General features: G+C 45.2%; 1 protein-coding gene across 7 annotated transcripts in view; it reads left to right on the top strand.

Moving 5' to 3' along the window:
• The window catches only part of osbpl8 (oxysterol binding protein-like 8), a 207,063-nt gene that overhangs the window by 49,500 nt on the left and 138,501 nt on the right, over window positions 1–19,062 (top strand). For 5 of the 7 annotated variants that reach the window (XM_070900102.1, XM_070900100.1, XM_070900099.1 and 2 more), the window contains one exon: window positions 4,942–5,045. The exons of 1 other annotated variant lie outside the window; for it this stretch is intronic. Coding sequence is in view for 4 of the 6 variants with exons in the window: in XM_070900100.1 (XP_070756201.1) it covers window positions 4,942–5,045 (104 nt within the window). In the remaining 2 variants the exon portion in view is untranslated. Of the gene's footprint in view, window positions 1–4,941; window positions 5,046–6,810; window positions 6,894–19,062 lie in introns of those variants that run through there. One more of the 7 variants, XM_070900104.1, reaches the window with a different exon arrangement.

The following is a 19,062-nucleotide window of genomic DNA, read 5'->3' as shown; positions in this document are numbered from 1 at the left end:
CATGGTGGAAACATTTGAAGAACAACACGACTTTGTGCTCCGCATTGGGATTTACCCTTTCTAACACACATTGATTTTGCAAGCCTACACACGAACGTTCAAAACTCATTTTCCACCACCTACTCCTTCTGCTCCTATTTCGGCGCGACTATGCATGCGTGATCATCGTGACCCGACTCCAATGCGCACGTGCAGACATGCTGACACTGTTTTCAGCGCAGGACGCTGGCTCCGTCCCCGACTTGACTGGCCACGCTGCGCGACGACCGGGGAGAGGCCGGACAGCGGCCAAAGTGGGGAGGAATTTTTTTGCCGCACTTCTTAACGGAGAAAAGCGGCGCATCTCCAGTAATTGCGCAGAAAAAAGGGGTGGGCCAAAATTGAGCCCTGAGCCACTGCGTGCAATTCTGCATGTGATTGCACTGGAGAGGGTACAGAGGAGATCTATGAGGATGTTGCCTAGACTGGAGAATTTTAGCTATGAAGCCAGATTGGATAGGCTGGGGTTGTTCTCTTTGGAACAGAGGAGGCTGAGGGGAGACCTCATTGAGGTATATAAAATCATGAGGGGTCTAGATGGAGTGGAAGGGAAGGACCTATTTCCCTCAGTCGAGGAGTCAACAACCATGGGACATAGATTTAAAGTAATTGGTAGGAGTTTTAGAGGGGATTTGAGGGGAAATCTCTTCACCCAGAGGGTGGTGGGGGTCTGGAGCTCACTGCCTGAAAGGGTGGTAGAGGCAGGAACCCTCACCATGTTTATAAGATATTTGAAGTGCCGTAACCTACAGAGCTATGGACCAAGAGCTGGAAAGTGGGATTGGCTCTTTGTCGGCCAGCACGGATACGATGAGTTGAAATGGTCTCCTTCCATGCTGTAAATTTCTATGATTCTATGACCATTCCGGCAAACCTGTGTTTAAAACGCCTGTCCCCATTTGCCCTGACAACGGATTGGTTTGCTCTACCACTTCAGAGGTCATTAAGAGATAACCATGTAGCATGAACTCGAATCACTTGTAGGCCAGTTTGGGTGGGGGTGCCATATTTTCACAACACTCCGATAGCTTCCTTCTGCTGCCTACAAGTTTCCAGTCTTATTGAATACTTTTTGCCATGGTGGGACTTTTGATTTAGTTTTTGGGGTAAATTTTTGCAATTTTAGTATTTAAAATGGTGGTTCCTATTGCGCGTGTTTTGGCATTAAAGCGATTTGTGCTAGCGGCAATGGTCAATATGGCAGTTGATTTTTATTGACGGTATTTTAAAAAAAAAGAACACCTGTCTGAAATCACTTTGCTGTGGTCAATCAATTCAGCTGTGGACATGGCTGGGATGTAAATGTTCTCTTAATCATTGTTGGGCTGAGAGGCTAGTTGGTTGGTCTATTCCCTGCCTTTTGACAATGCAAGTGCTTGGGCAAATGACGTGTGATTCCTATCAGTACAGCAGAGACTGAGAATGTGATATGCAGCAAGCTATAATCTGCTCCTGTCTGTTCAGCACTGCATTACTAAATCTATTTCTGAATTCCCTCCAGTGCAACTTCTACACTCCAGTGTAAGTATTGGTTTTTGTTACATACTGCAAAAATGGGATGCTTTGTGGTCTGCCTGATTACAACTTCATAGTCAACACCGTGGAAAATGAAAGAGATTAATTAGTGAAAAACCAATTTACTGCCAACTTCATGGGTACGATTGGGCGTTTGCCCCAAATGATTTGCGACGTTAAATTCCTGTTCAGTTAATTTTTTTCTTTCAAGCTAACTGTAGGACCCCAATGTAATGATCCTCGACCTTTTTCCATGTGTGTAAATGCATTTGCTTAATTTTTTTAACTTTTAGCAAGTTGTTGTATTTGATGAGGTTTTTTTATTTGAAGAAAATTGTCTGGTCTCGATCGCTTTAAAATGTTTAACATTTTGGCGTAAAACGATGGGTATAAGTCGACAACGAATGGAATCAAATTAACCCAAGAAAGGACCTCCATAATAGTTCCGTTGCTCTCGATGTGCAAACCAAGTGTTGAAGCAACGAAGAAATGCTCTCATGTCGTCAGTGATAGAATATTAGTCTCCACAAGTTCGGCTACGGTTTTACAATGTGCTGGCCTGATCACATTTGGAACACAATGATCAGTTTTGAAAGCAATGCCATAAAAAAGCTTTGGTTGTATTGTGTGCTCCCATGTGATTTTCTGGTCTTGGGGAGAGGAATGTAGACTATTAAACTGTGACTGGGGCCATAAACCACTAGACAAATGTCATTACCATTAGAATGGTTTAATGAGTCATATTGAGCACAAACTGATTTACAATAAGTGCAAACTTTCCTTGTTCTCCTTGCTATCAAAAGAGCAAAGATGCTGCGTTAACTCTCAACATAAAACCAACCAATGAAACATGGGTCCTTTTACTAGTCTAGGAGCCCTCGAGATAGCCAGTACCTAGAGCGTCTGACTACAGTCCCGTTTTAATGCAGCGAAGATACAGCTCCAAACTTCCTTTCAGATATTTTGGACCAAAAGGAATTAAAACCGAAATTTCCTTACTCTCTTCGCCATACTTACGTAGCGACTTACTCCAAGAATTGCATTTAGTATTTGTCCACACAAGTAGCTGTTTGAACAAATGTACTGTGAACACTTGAACAGGATGCATGGAATGGCATGACCCATGAGGCAGTTCCAAACATTGCTCTGAGATGGGGGCCCCGATCAATCCAAGTCCCGGGTTGCCCGTATCAGCCAGTCTGGCGCATCGATTCTTTGCAGCCTACAGAATCGGTGAACGCGATTCAGTTTTAACCCGGCGTGTCCCGTGACCAGAGAATGTCCAATAAACAGTCATGGGCAAAAATGCTTAATTTCTGTCACAATTACTTCAAGCTGCATCAAGAAAGTAGGACCAGAGTGCAAAGTGGAAATGAACAGATGGCAAATTTGGAATCAATTGAAAAGAAAGAAAGAATTGCATTTATATAGCGCCTTTCATGACCACAGGACGTCTCAGCACTTGACAGCTGTAATGTCTATAAGCTTGTAATGTTGTAGCTCCACACTGGATGTGGACGTATTGTGTGACTGCAACTAAAGGTGAATCAATGAGTCAGCTGACCAGAAGCTTCTGGAACTTCTGAGATGCTGTCTGCCATTATAGAAAGCTGTATGTGCCGTGCTCTGTGAATATATCTCAACAGCCAATGAAGTATGGTCACTGTTGTAATGTGGGAAATGCAGCAGCCAACTTGTGCACAGCAAGCTCCCACAAACAGCAATGTGATAATGACCAGATAATCTCTTTTTTTATAATAATGTTGATTGAGGAATAATTATCGGCCAGGACACCAGGGAGAACTCCCCTGCTCTTCTTCGAAATAGTGCCATGGGATCTTTTACATTCGCCTGAGAGCGCAGACGGGGCCTCGGTTTAACGTCTCCTCCGAAAGACGGCACCTCCGACACTGCAGCACTCCCTCAGCACTGCACTGGGAGTGTCAGCCTGGATTTTTAGTGCTCAAGTCCCTGGAGTGGGACCTGAACCCCCAACCTTCTGACTCCGAGGCGAGGGTGCTACCCACTGAGCCACGGCTGACATTATCAGAAAATCCTTTTTAGACTTGGTGATAAATCTCCCAAGTGTGAGCTTAACAAAAGAAAAAGGTTGTGGTTATTCAGAGTACAATGGGATACCACGAGAAAATAATTTAAATATAGAAATATGTGCTTTGGGCCAAATGGCAGTTCCCTCATAAGTAACCTTTCTTATTTTCTCATTTGGTATTTCATTTATGATGACAAATCATGGAACTGAAGCAGAAATATTTCCACTGATGTAGTGCAGAAGTAAACAATGGACTATTGCTGAGATTGGTTGCACTCTCCGCAGACTTACCTGCGGGCTGCTGCCATCAAGGCAGCTGACCCTGATTGGATCATGGCACAGCGATGGGGATCTGAGCAGAGCAAAAGGATTGTGGGTGACTGGGGTGGAAACCAACGAGAGAGGTTGATTTGCTTTGGGATAACTGGAAACCACTGGGGAGTTTGGACTGAGTGGAACACATTCGAATTCTGATTTTGTTACCCATTTAAATGTTGACGTGCATGTTTGACTAATAGACTTTGCTAATCGGTGTCGAAATGTCGTGAAATATCATAGCTGATGGGTGAGGGAGAAAAGAGATGAAGAAATCTTGAAAGTCTGACACTTGTTGGAGGAACATTGCAATTTACTGAACTAGTTATTTGTGTGAGGATATTTGGCGCCTTACACAAGCAGAATTGCAGGAAACTGATTCTATAAATTGGCAAGGAGGATGGTGGAAAGGTCCCATTTTATTGATACCGAATCCACAATTTTAACACGGGTGAGTGGTCAACAGAAATAAGAGTCAATAAAAATGAGTCAATATAAAGAGCTGGAAATGCACAGCAGGTCTGTCGCCTGAAAAGAGCTGAGATCGGTTTCATGTTTCGGGTGTGGACTGTTTGAGAAGAGGAAACTGAACACAAGTGAGCCTCTTTTGTCGGACTGAACGAAATAGTCGAGGGGAGGGACTCTCCTTGTTTAGTATCGTCATATGAAAGGGTTTGCTTATTTACGAGTTCCCAGCGTTGACGCAAGGTCTAGACCCTGAGCTTGAAACCATCTCTTCTCTTTGCAGGTGGACAGCGGACCTGTTGTGTATTTCCAGCATCATCTTTTGACGGGCGGCATTTGCAGTTTTTTCCCCTGATAATTGAGCCCCCGATAATTCTGGCTTCAGAGAGGTTCAACAGATGATGTAAATTTGTCTCTCGTTCCTTGGCGTAACTGATGCAGCTTGATTCCATGAATGTAACGATGGATTTCCAGCTGCTCAAGATGGGCATTGTCTTTTCTGGCCCTTCATGTAAAGGCTCATTTAATTTTAGTGACCGCTTCTGTCCTATCAATAGGTGCGCAGGGCCGCAGGCCGGGGAAACACCACCAGGAAGAAGCGAGAGGATCACCGTGCAGTATGGAAGCTATTGGAGCAGAAGGCGAAAGTGAAAAAGCTCTGGTAACTATCTGTTTTCAGATGTGGAGTGGAAGTGTTGCATTGAAAATTCGCCATCGGTGTTGGCAAAGGCAATCAAGAAAGAAATAAAAAAGGAAAGACTTGCATTTATATAGCGCCTTTCACCTCGTGCTTCACCTGTCAAGCACTTTACAGCCAATGAAGTGCTTTCGAAGTGTAGTCGCTGTTGTAATGTCGGAAAGGGAATTCCGGTGCAAAATTGTGCAGCTGACTGGCCTTGTCAAATTGCCACTTAATTACATAGAATTGCGTAGAATCTCCAGAAACACAGAAACGGCCCAACTCGTCGATGTCGGAGTTTCTACTTCATATGAACCTCCTCCGACTCTAATTACCTCTTCCCACCCTGTCCCGAATCCCTCTATCCCCTTCTCGCTCATGTATGCATCAGGTACCCCTTAAACATGTCAATGCAATCTGCTTCAACCATTCCCCAGCATCCTTTTAATGCCCAAATCATAAATATATGTTCAACATTGTGAAGAACTTCAAAATGCACTTTATCTTGTGCCATTTCAATGATTTTAATATTTTTGTGTAAGTCGCCATCATTCTCTTTCCGCCCCCCCCCCCTTTCCTTCCCAAAAAACACTCTTAAGCCTGCATGTAATGAGCTTTGAAGTTTTTGTTGGGTAGAACACAGCTTATGTTTATAATTCCATTCACTATATGTTCAGGCTCATTGGCTGAGTACCCTTGGCACAATTACTAACGGCAGTTTGTGCAAATATTTATTTTTATTGACCGAAAGGAAAAATAAGATTCTTCAACATTAGGTCAGGCTAATGGTGAAAATAAATTACACAAATGCAAAAGTAATAGAATTTTTGTGCGCTAAAGACTAAATTTGAAGCTGGATTTTAACTGTTGCATTAATTAAGATTCGATGGTTTTGTTTGTTCGAGTGTACTCGCCAGCATTTAGAAGATCACGTATGCATCTTTTCCTTGCTTAAAGCTGCGATGTCTGGGGATGATGCACGAGCTGTATATCAAATTGGTTTTAATACAGGTGTGTAGTGGGATTCCAGCAGATATCTTCCATTCTTCATTTGAGATGTGCGAGCAAGACACGCCTTGGGGTGTGGAACAGAAATGCTAGCTCCCCTTGCTGTCCAAAGTGAGTATCAGAGGCTTTTCAGTTGTCTTTCTGACTTCTTGACAGCAAGTCCAAATGGACTTGAAGCAAAAAGACATGGGGATAAATTTCAAACTGGAAAAAGCGATTTGGGGGAGAAATTAGGCTCCCTCGTGTCTCCTGTTCGCGCCCCCCCCCCCCCCCCACCCGAGAGATCGTTACGTCGTTGCCCTGTGCATCACCCCGGCCCCGAAATTGGCTTTCGTGTCCTGCAGCTGCACTGAGCGATAATACCGACAGCTTCAGGGGGCGTGTATCGGGCAGCCGGATGCTACCAGGGCGAAAATTAAAGGTGAGGTGGCCGAGTGCAGAAAAAAGAACTTGTCTTTTTGTTGCCGCTCCTGATGCTGTGTTCTTCGCAGGGGCATGGCCGCGATCGCCCAGCCCGGCACTCTGCTTGAGTGTCGGGCTGATTGTGCAGCACCCCGGCTCCCCAGTGGTCCAGCTTTAAGTGCCTTTTCCTGCCGCAGAGTCAGCAGCCTGTGCCCTTCCCTTTCAGTGAGGGAGGGGCTCCTTGGATGTGGCAGTGATGCGCGGCCCAGTGTGCAGCTGCAGAGGTGTGCTCCCTGTTACCGCCTCAGGAAGGAAATGGAGCGCTTGATCTGGGACAGGAACCCAAATTTATCAAGGGCGAGACTTCCTGCGCCTGTCGCTAAGTCTCGCCCCTCCCGAGAGTGACCGCCCTCAGACAGGGTAAGACCGAATATCTCGGCCATAGTTTCCAATAATGCTTTGCAAAAATGTGCACCCACTGAAATTAACATTTCATTTCTACGTAATATAAATTTGTGCTATTTTGATTTTAATATGTGTGCATGCCATTAACCACCTGCTGAATTTCTGCATTTCTTGGTATTTCAAATCTGACCCTCTGCCAATTCGTATCAATAAGGAAAACGGTTTTCCAATTTATAAAAAGATGAATGAACACATGACATTATGCCCACATGTTTGCTTATGCCATTTTGGTAATCTGTGCATGAGAAGAACAAGATTATCTCGCTTAATAATTTGTGTGCTGTGAAGTCCAGCTGCTTTCAGTTTGACACGTTGTCAGATCATTGCCTGGCCTGCTGTGGTTGTTTATACTTCATCTGCTTCCTGATATTAAAAAAACACAGTTTGCGCCCTCATTTTTCTTGGTTGATTTGCCACAATCAGCGTTTTCTAAAAATGTGCTTTGGAGTCCATTCCAGTCTTTATTTGGCAATTTCACAGGCACACCCTCAGTTGAATATTGGGCAACGATCTGGAGGAAACTGTACTGTTGTGCAAATCCGTGTTTCAGGAGAGGAGGGGTAGGGGAGAGATTTTTTTTTTTTAAAAAGACCTTGTTGGGACCAAGCAAGAATAAAAACAATTGTGCCATGTCTTCTCCCAATATATTCCCCTTCTTTAGTTGCCAAAAATGACCTGATGTGCACCATGTTGTGTAGATTGGGTTTGCAGAGATTGCAACAAACAGTCACCTTGCCTAAATTCTTCAGCATTGCTTGTTGGATAAAACATTATCAATGCCATGGAATTTTTTCCATGTCAAGAGCAAGATGTGGAAAGTAAATAGGTGGTGGGGGTGTATAAGTGTCAATGTCAACAATGGCTAAGTTACTTAACTGCCGATAATATATGGCAATAGAGGGACTTAAACACTTCTCCCATCTGATTTGCTTTTGACAACACGACTTGAAATGGAGGTGAAGTCCTTCCCCGAGTTGTGACGTTAGCAAGGACTCCCATTTTGGTTTGTACATCAAATTGGTTGAAGCTGTGATGATTGCAGTCGCTACCATAGCAGTCCAAGTATGAGGCTCTGTGGAGGAGAAAATGTTTCTCCTCTCACCTGCCTCCCCCTCCCCCCCACCCCCGGCCGTTACAGTAACCTTTTAACATAGAAGTGTTTCTGTAATTTTTTTTTCACCAGTGACTTGATATTCTGTGGTCAACTTTCATATCATTTCACAGTTTCACGCACTTCCCTCTTGGAGAGCAGTGTGAAGGATTCGCAGGCTGGTTAACAGTCTCACCGATGAGATATGACACTCCTTCCATGGCAGCAGCCATCTTTATACCAGCTGATAGAGTAGTTAGTCCTATGTGAAGAATGGATTTAATGGGCTCCCACGACCCGTACCGTGGGGTGGTGGGAGAGGATCACCCGCATGCACGCAAAGCTGGGCGGCAACACAACATTCTGTTTTTCATGTTTGAAGCCTTTTGATTGAAGAAAATGGTCCAAATGCTTTTCGCAAACAGTGATATAAAATGTGAGTTTTCCCCACCCACTCTTTCCCCCCCCCCCCCCCCCCCCCCCCCAAAGATGTGCCGACCATACTCTGAAGGTCAGCTGACCAGTGGGCCTTTCAGGGCCACAGGACGTCTCAGCGCTTTGCAGTCAATGAAGTACTTTTTGAAGTATAATCGCTGTTGTAATGTCAGAAACGCAACAGCCAATTTGCGCACAGCAAGCTACCACAAACAGCAATGTGATAATGACCAGATAATGTTTTTTTATGTTCTATTGATTGAGGGATAAATATTGTGCGAACTTCAGCAGCATTTAATGATTGATGGCGTGGTTGATGATAAACAAAAATACTGATTTCTGCAGTCTGAAAGCAGATCCTGACTTTGTGATGCATTAAACCCTGGCCATTTATTAAATGCTGTTCTCCGTTGGCAATCACATCTCGGGGTTTCAAAGACTGCAGGAGAGCGCCTCGATTTAACAGGACCCAGTTTGCGTGTCAATTGTTGGCAGAGTGATTGTACCAGCATTCCATCATTCTCGGTATCTCCTTTTGGATCTGTTTATCAACTTGCTTTTTTGCTTTACTCCCTTGTTTTTCTTCACTTTTCTGTTTATCTGCTGACCTGTGTCAAGTGTTTCTTGTCTTGTCCTGACGTTTGCTCTATTGTCGACATTTATGCAGCCTTGGAAGCCAATTCAGAACAAGGACTTAGTGTTCAGGTAAAATAGCGCGGCAATTTTCAGCAGCTGCTAATAAGTCTGTTCAGTTACCACCGGCCGTCTTTTTTTACTAATTAATTTCAGGAGGTAGTTTTGGTTTTCCCTGAAATTCACCGGAAATTGAGTTTTTCAATGCCATTGTTTTTTGGCTGTGACGGGACTGTATTTCTTGGGAGGAAATACAAATCAGACAAGAAGTCAGTTGCAGTACTCTAACCTTGTGACCAATTTGAATAGTTTTACCAGAACCTTGCCTGCCAAAAGTCGGGAGTGGGAAGAGAGGAGGGAAATAATAAGTTGGAAAAACCCAAGCGAATTATTGGTAGAGATTGAAATAAAATAAATTATTTTGAGGGAAGTTGCATTGCTGGAGAAAATGGCTTCACGCTTCACAGTGGAAAGTATGTGTCATCACTTGACTTCTAATCCATTTGTGTAATTGTTAAGCAGGCATGTGGTTTGATGTGCAAATATACTTAGACTTTGAGCTGACATATGTTTATTTCTGTGGCTGTTAAGCGGAGTGCTCTGACACCACGGGTGTGAGCAAGCAGCACATTTGCATAACTGTTGACCATGTCTTGCAGCAAGCTAATAGTTTCATAAACACACATTTTTGGATTGAGATTGAGATTTTTGGTGTTTCAGCCATTTCAAATTGTGGCAGGTAAGAGAGAAGTGGGGAGTGACTTATAATTTCCTGCCGATATCCTTTCAGTTTTATGTCGGCAACGTCACAATCGTAGACACCGTATAGGAGAAAATTATGTTTCTGTGCATTTTAATGTTCATCGATTCTGATACTTGTACTGTCCTTGTTGGTCATGTGCTGCTGGTCTTATTGTCATCATCATAGGCAGTCCCTCGAAATCGAGGAAGACTTGCTTCCACTCTTTTCAAAAAAAAAAAGAGTTTTGAGGTGACTGAACAATCCAATACGGGAATTACAGTCTCTGTCATAGGTGGGACAGACAGTGGTTGAAGGAAAGGGTGGGTGGGACAGGTTTGCCGCACGCTCCTTCCGCTGCCTGCACGTGATTTTTGCATGCTCTCGGCGACGAGACTCGAGGTGCTCAGCGCCCCCCTGGATGCACTTCCTCCACTTAGGGCGGTCTTTGGCCAGGGACTCCCAGGTGTCGGTGGGGATGTTGCACTTTATCAAGGAGGCCTTCATTCTTGTCCTTGTTGGTAATGTACTGCTGGTCTTGTACATTACTTTGAAGCCCCAGACATGCAGTCAGATAATGCATCATGCAGAGATTGTAATCTTATTGTATTTCCTGGACATAGGAACCGAATTAAGCCTTTCAGCCCCTCAGGCCTTTTCTGTCACTCAAATCATAGCCGATATGTACCTCAACTCTATTTACCTGCCATTGCTCCATATCCCTTGACATCCTTTCCTAACAAAAATCTCATCAGTCTCCGTCTTGAAAATTCCAATTGATCCAAAATTGACGGCCTTTTGAGGGAGAGAGTTACAGAATTCCACTCCCCTTTGTGGAAAAAGTGCTTCCTGGTTTCATTCCTAAATGGTCTGGCTCCAATTTTATCATGATGCCATCTTGTCCTGGATTGCCCCACCAGAGGGAATAGTTTATCTACCTTATTGAATCCCTTAATCATATTGAATAGCTCGATTAGATCATACCTCAACTGTCTAAACTTGAGGGAATAGAAACTTGCCCTCATAAGATAGCCCTTTAAGCTCTGCTATCATACTGCTGAGTCTGCGCTTTTCCGTACCTGAGGCGAATGCATCTTTCCTGGGACTCAGTGCCCAGAGCTGAATGCAGTACTCGAGATTGGGTATGACCAAGGTTCTGTGCAACTGAAACATCTCTTCCTTTTGAATTCCAATCCTCTTAAGATAAACGTCACCGTTCCATTAGCTTGAATTACTTTTTGCACCTGTGCCCTAACTTTTAGTGATTTGTGTACATGAATACATTAATCTCTTGGCTCCTCCACATCTCCCAATCTCTCATAATGAAGAAAATATTCCCATTTCTCAGATCTGAAGTGGTTGAACTGCATCTGCCATAGTTTTGCCCACTCACTTAGCTGTCTGTCTCGTTCTAACTTCCTGCTGCCATCTTACTTTGCCTCCTAACTTAGTGTCATCTACAAACTTGGATGTACAACTCTCTCATTGCTCCATCCGAGTCATTAATATATACTGTAAAAGGTTGAGATCCAGTACCGATCCCTGGCGAACATCTCTTGTCTCTTCCTGTCAATCAGAGAACAAACCCTTTATCCCTACTCTGTCTCTTACCTCGCAACTAATTTACCAGCCCATGTCACAAGGTTACCTCCAATTCCCTGTGCTTTTATATTTTCTGATACAGAATCTGATCAAATGCCTTCTGATATATTGACGGGTCTGTCGTTATCTTATTTCTCTCTTCCTTCACTTGTTAAACAATGAAAGCAAATTTTCAAACCAAAGACACAATTCCTGAATCTAGGGAGCTTCGGAAAATTATGAGTAAAGCTCCTGCAACTTTTTCACACATTTCTTTTGATAGCCTGGGGTGGAAACCAAGCCTTAGAGATTTGTCTATCTCAAGTCCCATTATTTCCACCATTACCATTTAAAAAAAAAACTTACATTAAATCGATTACATTCCTCCCCATGTCTTAATTTTAGGTTTCCCTGTACCAGTGGTATTTTGTCCTTTCTCCACATGAGAACGGATGCAAACTGCTCCTTTACCATTTCCTCTATCTTTAATATGATCTGTTGCCACTCTTAATATATTTATAAAAACACTTGTATAGTTATAATGGATATTCAACTCTTGTCATTCAGAAGGGAATAGTGGCAGTACAGGAGGTTGCATAAGTTTTGAAAACGGGCAACAAATGTATGCTTATTGGGACAGCTGCAGTTATACTGTGGTTGGCACTGAAGAAATCTAATTAGAGATGACCACTTGGAATAGGTCTCATGAATGTTGGTGTACTTTTGAAGTTGGGTGAACATCAGCTATTCTTGTACTAGCCAGCACTTTTTGGCTTATTTTGGCAAACTTAATTTTGTTCCATCAACTTAAAGGGCAGTTGTGTTTTCGCAGTGGTGTTCCATTGACTCAAAAGGAGCAGTTTGTTTCCCAGCTCCACATTACAGTGCTGGAAGTTGCCGTGGCCATGTTTCCTCATCCCCCATTCCCCCTCCCACAGCACTGCCAGGGTTGACTCGCTACACCCTTTCCCAAGAGCCTGTAAATCCGAGCTCTCCCAACCAGCATTCTGGGTGCCACAGGACTCCTAGCGTGACTGCCTGAGAGTGTTTCTCGCATTCTCTTGTGTATTCTTGCTCCCCACCCACACTGACCTGTGCTGCTATTCTCCGCTCGAGTGTTCCAGTTTTCCTTTGTCATGGGCATGTGCTTCACCACATCCTGGACAGCTGATTTGCTGTGCTCAACCCACTCCATGTTGGTCGCTGTGTTGCTGTGTACCCTCGGCTTCAGCAAATGTAAGACACAGAATTTCAGTTAAGGAACATTGTGTGGGGGATATACAGAATTCAGATGAGGGAAGGAGAGACCTTGGTTAAGAATAAGGCTGGGGCATTGCACGTGAATTCGTGATAACAAAGTGTGCGAGAAACTGAGCGAGCGAGAGTCACATACACAAACCGTTTGAGTATAGTGGACAAAAAACAGGAAGAGAGCGACTTTGTCTTTGTCTGAGAAACGCTGCAGTGGTGGTGATATCTGTTTTGATTTTACTCTAAACTTCTGATCTGTGGTAATGTTTATAATTTTGCAAAGATTTGGTGACTATCATGAGACTCTGAATCCAGAAAGCAGATTACTTGCAAGTGTTATGATTTTGTAATTGTGAGACCTTGGGTACATGTGTCAAGGGATAGGGGAGGAGGTAAAGGAAGAGAGGAGAGTTGGCTGTTTGGAAGAGGATATAATCTTTCGCTGTTTCGTTAATAAGGTCCTTACTATGTCCTTACTATGCCTAATATGTCCTTACTATACAGTATAAATGCACACGAGGCCCATACGTGAGAGAAGGGCACTCTGTGACCGGTTACCTTTATTGCCAAGACCTCAAGTGATGAAGGTGCGTGGAACTTCCCCTTTTATATCAAAGTCCAGGTTAGGAGTGTCTCCCACAAGTTCGCCCCCTGTGGTCAATGTTCTCAAGGTGTACAACTTAGGTCAACTTATACATGGGTTACAATGATAGTTGAATACATGACAGGGGTAATATGGCCCAACTGGTCTATGGTGGTGGTTATGCTCCACACGAGCCTCCTCCCACCCCTCTTCATCCAACCATCAGCATAACCTGTTCCATTCTGCCTCTGGTTTATCTCGCTGCCCCTTAAATGCATCTGTGCTATTTGCCTCAAGTACTCATTGTGCTAGTGAGTTCCACATTCTCACCACTGGGTTAAGAAGTTTCTCCTGAATTCCCTATTGGACTACCTTATATTTATGGCTCCTAGTTCTGTGGGTGGTGGGGGTGGAGACCATTGGACAGAATCATCCAATCGGGTAATGAAGTGTCTAATTGCTTTCTGATTGGCTATAGGGGCAGGGCACTGAGGCTGGACATGTTGGGCAACCAATCGCAGGAGCGGGTTGGTTGGAAGACAAGGTCATGTGATGACACCTCCAGGAATATGTCAAACCAGAGTGGGTGACCCTCGAGGAGAGAAGCAATGCCAGACTGGACAATATCCTCACTGAACGTGTGAAAGACCCAACAGGGAATCAGAGGCAGCAGCAGAAATCCTGGCCATTTCCCTTCCCCACTTAGCTAGAGACACTGGCGCTCATTACAACACCCTTCCTGTTGGCCCAGACTGGGGTGCTGGAGGACTGCAGAGAAGAGTTTCTATTCAGAGGCAATCTGGGCACATTCCCAGCTGAGATTGTGGCCAGTCTCCGGGGGAGGTTTAGAACAGCAGGTGAATTTGAAGGCTGGTCAACGTGCTCACCTCACCAGCGTACACGTTCTTCCTCCCCTTCACGTGAAGCAGCCTCTACACATTGTAGGTGTTGGTCTCGACATAGTGAATGATGTTGCAGGTTCGAAGGGCCGAATGGCCTAGTCCTGCACCTATTTTCTATTTTTCAATGGCGAGAGGGGGAAGGTTTTTTTTTTTTTGCAGTGTTTTCAGGACTCTCTCTGTCAAGGAAGGAAGGAAGCAGTGCTTGATCTGGGTCTGCGTAATGAGGCAGAACAAGGAGGTGATCTCAAAGTACATTTGCGAAGCAGTGACTGCAATATAATCAGTGTAAGAAAAGAATAGGTTGAAGTCGAGGGTAATAATTCACAGAGATAGAATTAATTTAGAAATTTCCATTGCAGAGGTATCGGCCACTTTGAGTTTGGTACAACTGTTGTGATGGACTTTGCAGTCTCCATTACAGGCATTAGTAGCTGCTGCAATAGACACCAGTAAGTCTTGTGCAAATATGGCAGAAAGGCAAGCACCAGCAAACTCCAGTATTTCATATTCACTGTAGAAATTCCAACCAAAATACCCTTTGCACATATGACTAATTAGCACGAGTTACAGATTTAAATGGAGTCGAGGAGGTTGGTATACAGTTAGATAGAGAGAATCCTTGGTTTTGTATCTAAAGGCATAGGTTACAAAAGCTTGGAAGATCATCTTGAATTTGTGGAAGACCTTGCGCTACAGTTAGTCGAGTCGACTGTTTTCGGCACCCATTTAGAAAGGGGAGATGCAGGGGAGGATGTTTCCCCCGGGCTGGGGAGTCTAGAACCAGGGGTCACAGTCTCAGGATAAGGGGTCAGCCATTTAGGACTGAGATGAGGAGAAATTTCTTCACTCAGAGGGTGGTGAATCTTTGGAATTCTCTGCTCCGAGGGCTGTGGAGGCTCAGTCGATCATATTCAAAACAGAGATCGATAGATTTTTGGATATAAAGGGAATCAAGGGATTTGGAGAAGTATAGGAAAGTGGAGTTGAGGTAGAAGATCAGCCATGATTATTGAATGGCAGAGCAGGCTAGATGAGCCAAATGGCCTACTCCTGCTCCTAATTCTTATGTTCTTATTGTGTTCTTATGTATGATATAAAAATAGCAGAGATGATGAGGTATCAATTCACCAGCACCAAAGCAAAGTACTACGGATGTTGGAAATCTGAAATGAAAACAAAATGCTGGCAACACTCAGCAGACAGTGACTTGCATTTGCAAAATTCGCAGCAGGAAGCCTGGAAGAAGTTGATCTTTTGGTTGTGAAAATAATTTGTAAAGATTGTGATTAGAATAGATGGGGAAAGAGATAACATTTCAATTCAAAAGAATTAAATGAGGGAGATTAAGGAAGGGACAATATTCAGTCTTACACTCAAATGAAGTTGTGTTTTGAGTGCTAATTTCAGTAACCAGGCAAAATATTGGAATACTCACAGTTCAGCAGCATGGTTATTGTGTTCCTAACACAGATGAGACTGCACACAGGGAGGTTAAAGTAACATTGACCTCAGTCTTTAATAAGACACTCCAGAGTGAGGAACAGGCCTTAGGGGCCGGCTTATATACAGTGCTCCCAAGGGATGCTGGGATCCCTTGGGACTTCAGGGGATGCGCTCCCTGGTGGCGGAACATGAGAGTGCATGCTTTACAGATACACAACATCACGACCCACCCAAAGTCTGAGTGAAAACTATTTACAAGGTGAGGCGGTCGGGAGCCTTTCTTTCCCTGGTGAACCGCCTCGGTACAAATGTCTGTTCTGGTGTGTTGGCTGTGCCCTCGCTGGGCTGGCGTGTTGTTGGCCCTGCAGGGCTGCTGGGTGTGATGGGTTCAATTTCCTGGTCCGGGTGGTGTCGTTGATCCTTTGGGTGTGTGTTGTGGGCTCGAAAAAGGTGGTGTCTGCTGTGGGTTGTTCAGGGAAGTCTGTCGTTTGGTCCAGGTGCTTTCTGCAAATTTGTCCATTGTCTAGTTTGATTACAAACACCCTACTCCCTTCTTTAGCTATCACCGTGCCCGTGATCCACTTGGGACCATGTCCATAGTTTAGCACATACACAGTGTCATTCAGATCAGTTTCCTGTGACACAGTGGCGCAACCATCATTTACATTTTGTTGCTGCCGCCTGCTCGCTACCTGATCATGCAGGTTGGGGTGAACCAGTGAGAGTCTGGTTTTAATTGTCCTTTTCATGAGTGGCTCAGCCGGGGCCACCCCTGTGAGCAAGTGGGGTCTCGTGTGGTAGCTGAGCAGTACACGGGTTTGGAGTGAGCCTTCTGTGACTTGTTTAAGGCTCTCTTTGATTGTTTGTACTGCCCTCTCTGCCTGCCCATTGGAGGCTGGTTTAAACGGGGCTGAGGTGACATGTTTGATCCCATTGCGGGTCATGAATTCTTTAAATTCGGCACTGGTGAAACGTGGCCCGTTGTCACTGACCAGTATGTCAGGCAGGCTGTGGGTGGCAAACATGGCCCCCAGGCTTTCAATGGTGGCGGTGGCGGTGCTTCCTGACATTATTTCATTCCATTTTGAAAAAGCATCCACCACCACCAGGAACATTTTACCGAGAAACGGGCCCGCATAAGAACATAAGAATTAGGAACAGGAGTAGGCCATCTAGCCCCTCGAGCTTGCTCCGCCACTCAACAAGATCATGGCTGATATGGCCGTGGACTCAGCTCCACTTACGCGCCCACTCCCCATAACCCTTAATTCCCATATTAGTTAAAAATCTATCTATCTGTGATTTGAATACATTCAATGAGCTAGCCTCAACTGCTTCCTTGGGCAGAGAATTCCACAGATTCACAACCCTCTGGGAGAAGAAATTCCTTCTCAACTCGGTTTTAAATTGGCTCCCCCGTATTTTGAGGCTGTGCCCCCTAGTTCTAGTCTCCCCGACCAGTGGAAACAACCTCTCTGTCTCTATCTTGTCTATCCCTTTCATTATTTTAAATGTTTCTATAAGATCACCCCTCATGGTGATCTCCTCGACCATGGTCTGGAGGGCCAGGACCACAAACTTAGTGGTGCCTCTATGGGCACGTTGCTCAACTGAGCACAGACGCTGCATTGCCGTACACAGGACTCTTAAGTCAGAGTCGATACGGGCCACCACACGTGGGATCTGGCTATCGCTTTCATCATTACTATACCCGGATGTGTGCTGTGGAGATCCGAGATGAACGTCTCCCTGCCCTTTTTGGGTAGCACTACGCGGTTACCCCACAACAGGCAGTCTGCCTGAATGGACAGCTCGTCCTTATGCCGCTGGTACAGCTTGATTAGCTCTTCCATTGCAATGGGGATGCTGGCCCAGCTCCCATGCAGTACACAGTTTTTTTTTTACTGGGGACAGCAGAGGATCTTGGCTGGTCCAAGTCCTAATCTGGCGGGCCGTGACAGGTGATTTATCATTTTAAAACGCTTCCATGACCATCAACAAGTCTGCGGGCTGCGCCACCATCAACAAGTTTGCAGGCTGCGCCATTTCCACCCCCGTGGTGGGCAATGGTAGCTGACTGTGAGCATCCGCACAGTGCCTGGGCTGTGGCGGATGGCATAGTTATGCGCTGATTGCGCGAGTGCCCACCTTTGTATGCGGACTGAAGCATTAGTATTTATCCCCTTGTTTTCAGCGAACAAGGATTTGAGGGGCTTGTGATCGGTTTCCAGCTCAAGTTTGAGGCCGAACAGGTACTGATGCATTTTCTTTACCCCAACACACACGCTAATGCCTCTTTCTCAATCATGCTGTCGGCCCTCTTGGCCTGAGACAAGCTCCTGAAGGCATAGGCGACAGGTTGCAACTTCCCCGCAACGTTAGCTTGTTGTAATACACACCCGACTCCGTACGACGGTGCATCACATGCTAGCACGAGTCTTTTACACGGGTTATACAATACAAGCAGTTTGTTGGAGCATAAAATGTTTCTGGCTTTCTCAAAAGCAATTACTTGGTTTTTTTCCCCCCATACCCAGTTCTCACCTTTACGCAATAACACATGTAGGGGCTCTAAGAGGGTGCTTAACCCCGGTAGGAAGTTACCAAAATAGTTGAGGAGTCCCAGGAACGACCGCAGCTCCGTGATGTTCTGTGGCCTAGGCGCGTTCCTGATAGCCTCTGTCTTGGCGTCTGTGGGCCGAATGCCGTCCGCCGCGATCTTTCTCCCCAAAACCTCCACTTCTGTTGCCATGAAGATGCATTTCGACCTCTTCAGCAGCAGCCTTGTGCGATCCAGTTGCTGGACGACCTCCTCCAAGTTTTGTAGGTGCTCGACGGTGTCCCAACCCGTGACCAAAATGTCGTTCTGAAAAACCACCGTGCGTGGTACCGACTTGAGTAGGCTCTCCATGTTTCTCTGGAAGATCGCTGCAGCCGACCGAATTCCAAACGGGCATCTGTTGTAGATGACCAGTCCCTTGTACGTATTGATGCAGGTGAGACCCTTCGAAGACTCCTCCAGCTCCTGCGTCAAGGGTAGGCCCAAGTCAGGTTGAACTTGGTGAACGTCTTTCCTCCTGCCAGCGTCGCAAATAGGTCGTCTGCCTTAGGTAGTGGGTATTGGTCCTGTAGCGAGAAACGATTAATAGTTACTTTATAATTCTTGCAAATGCTGACCGTGCCATCGCTTTTGTGTACTGGAACAATCGGGCTGGCCCACTCACTGAATTCTACTCGGGAGATGATGCCCTCGCATTGCAGCCTGTCCAGCTCGATTTCCACTCTCTCCCTCATCGTGTGAGGTACCGCTCGGGCCTTGTGGTGAATGGGTCGTGCCTCTGACCAAGTGGACCCGCACCGTTGCCCCGGAAAAGTTTCCAATGCCTGGCTCAACAAGGGAAGGAAATTTGTTAAGAACCTGGGTACATGAGGCCTCATCGTCATGTGATAGCGCTTGGATGTCATCC

Source organism: Pristiophorus japonicus, chromosome 15 (assembly GCF_044704955.1).
Source record: "Pristiophorus japonicus isolate sPriJap1 chromosome 15, sPriJap1.hap1, whole genome shotgun sequence".
Classification (NCBI taxonomy): Eukaryota; Metazoa; Chordata; class Chondrichthyes; family Pristiophoridae; genus Pristiophorus; species Pristiophorus japonicus.
Note: the sequence above shows the minus strand (reverse complement) of the source record. Positions and strands in the feature narration are given on the sequence as shown.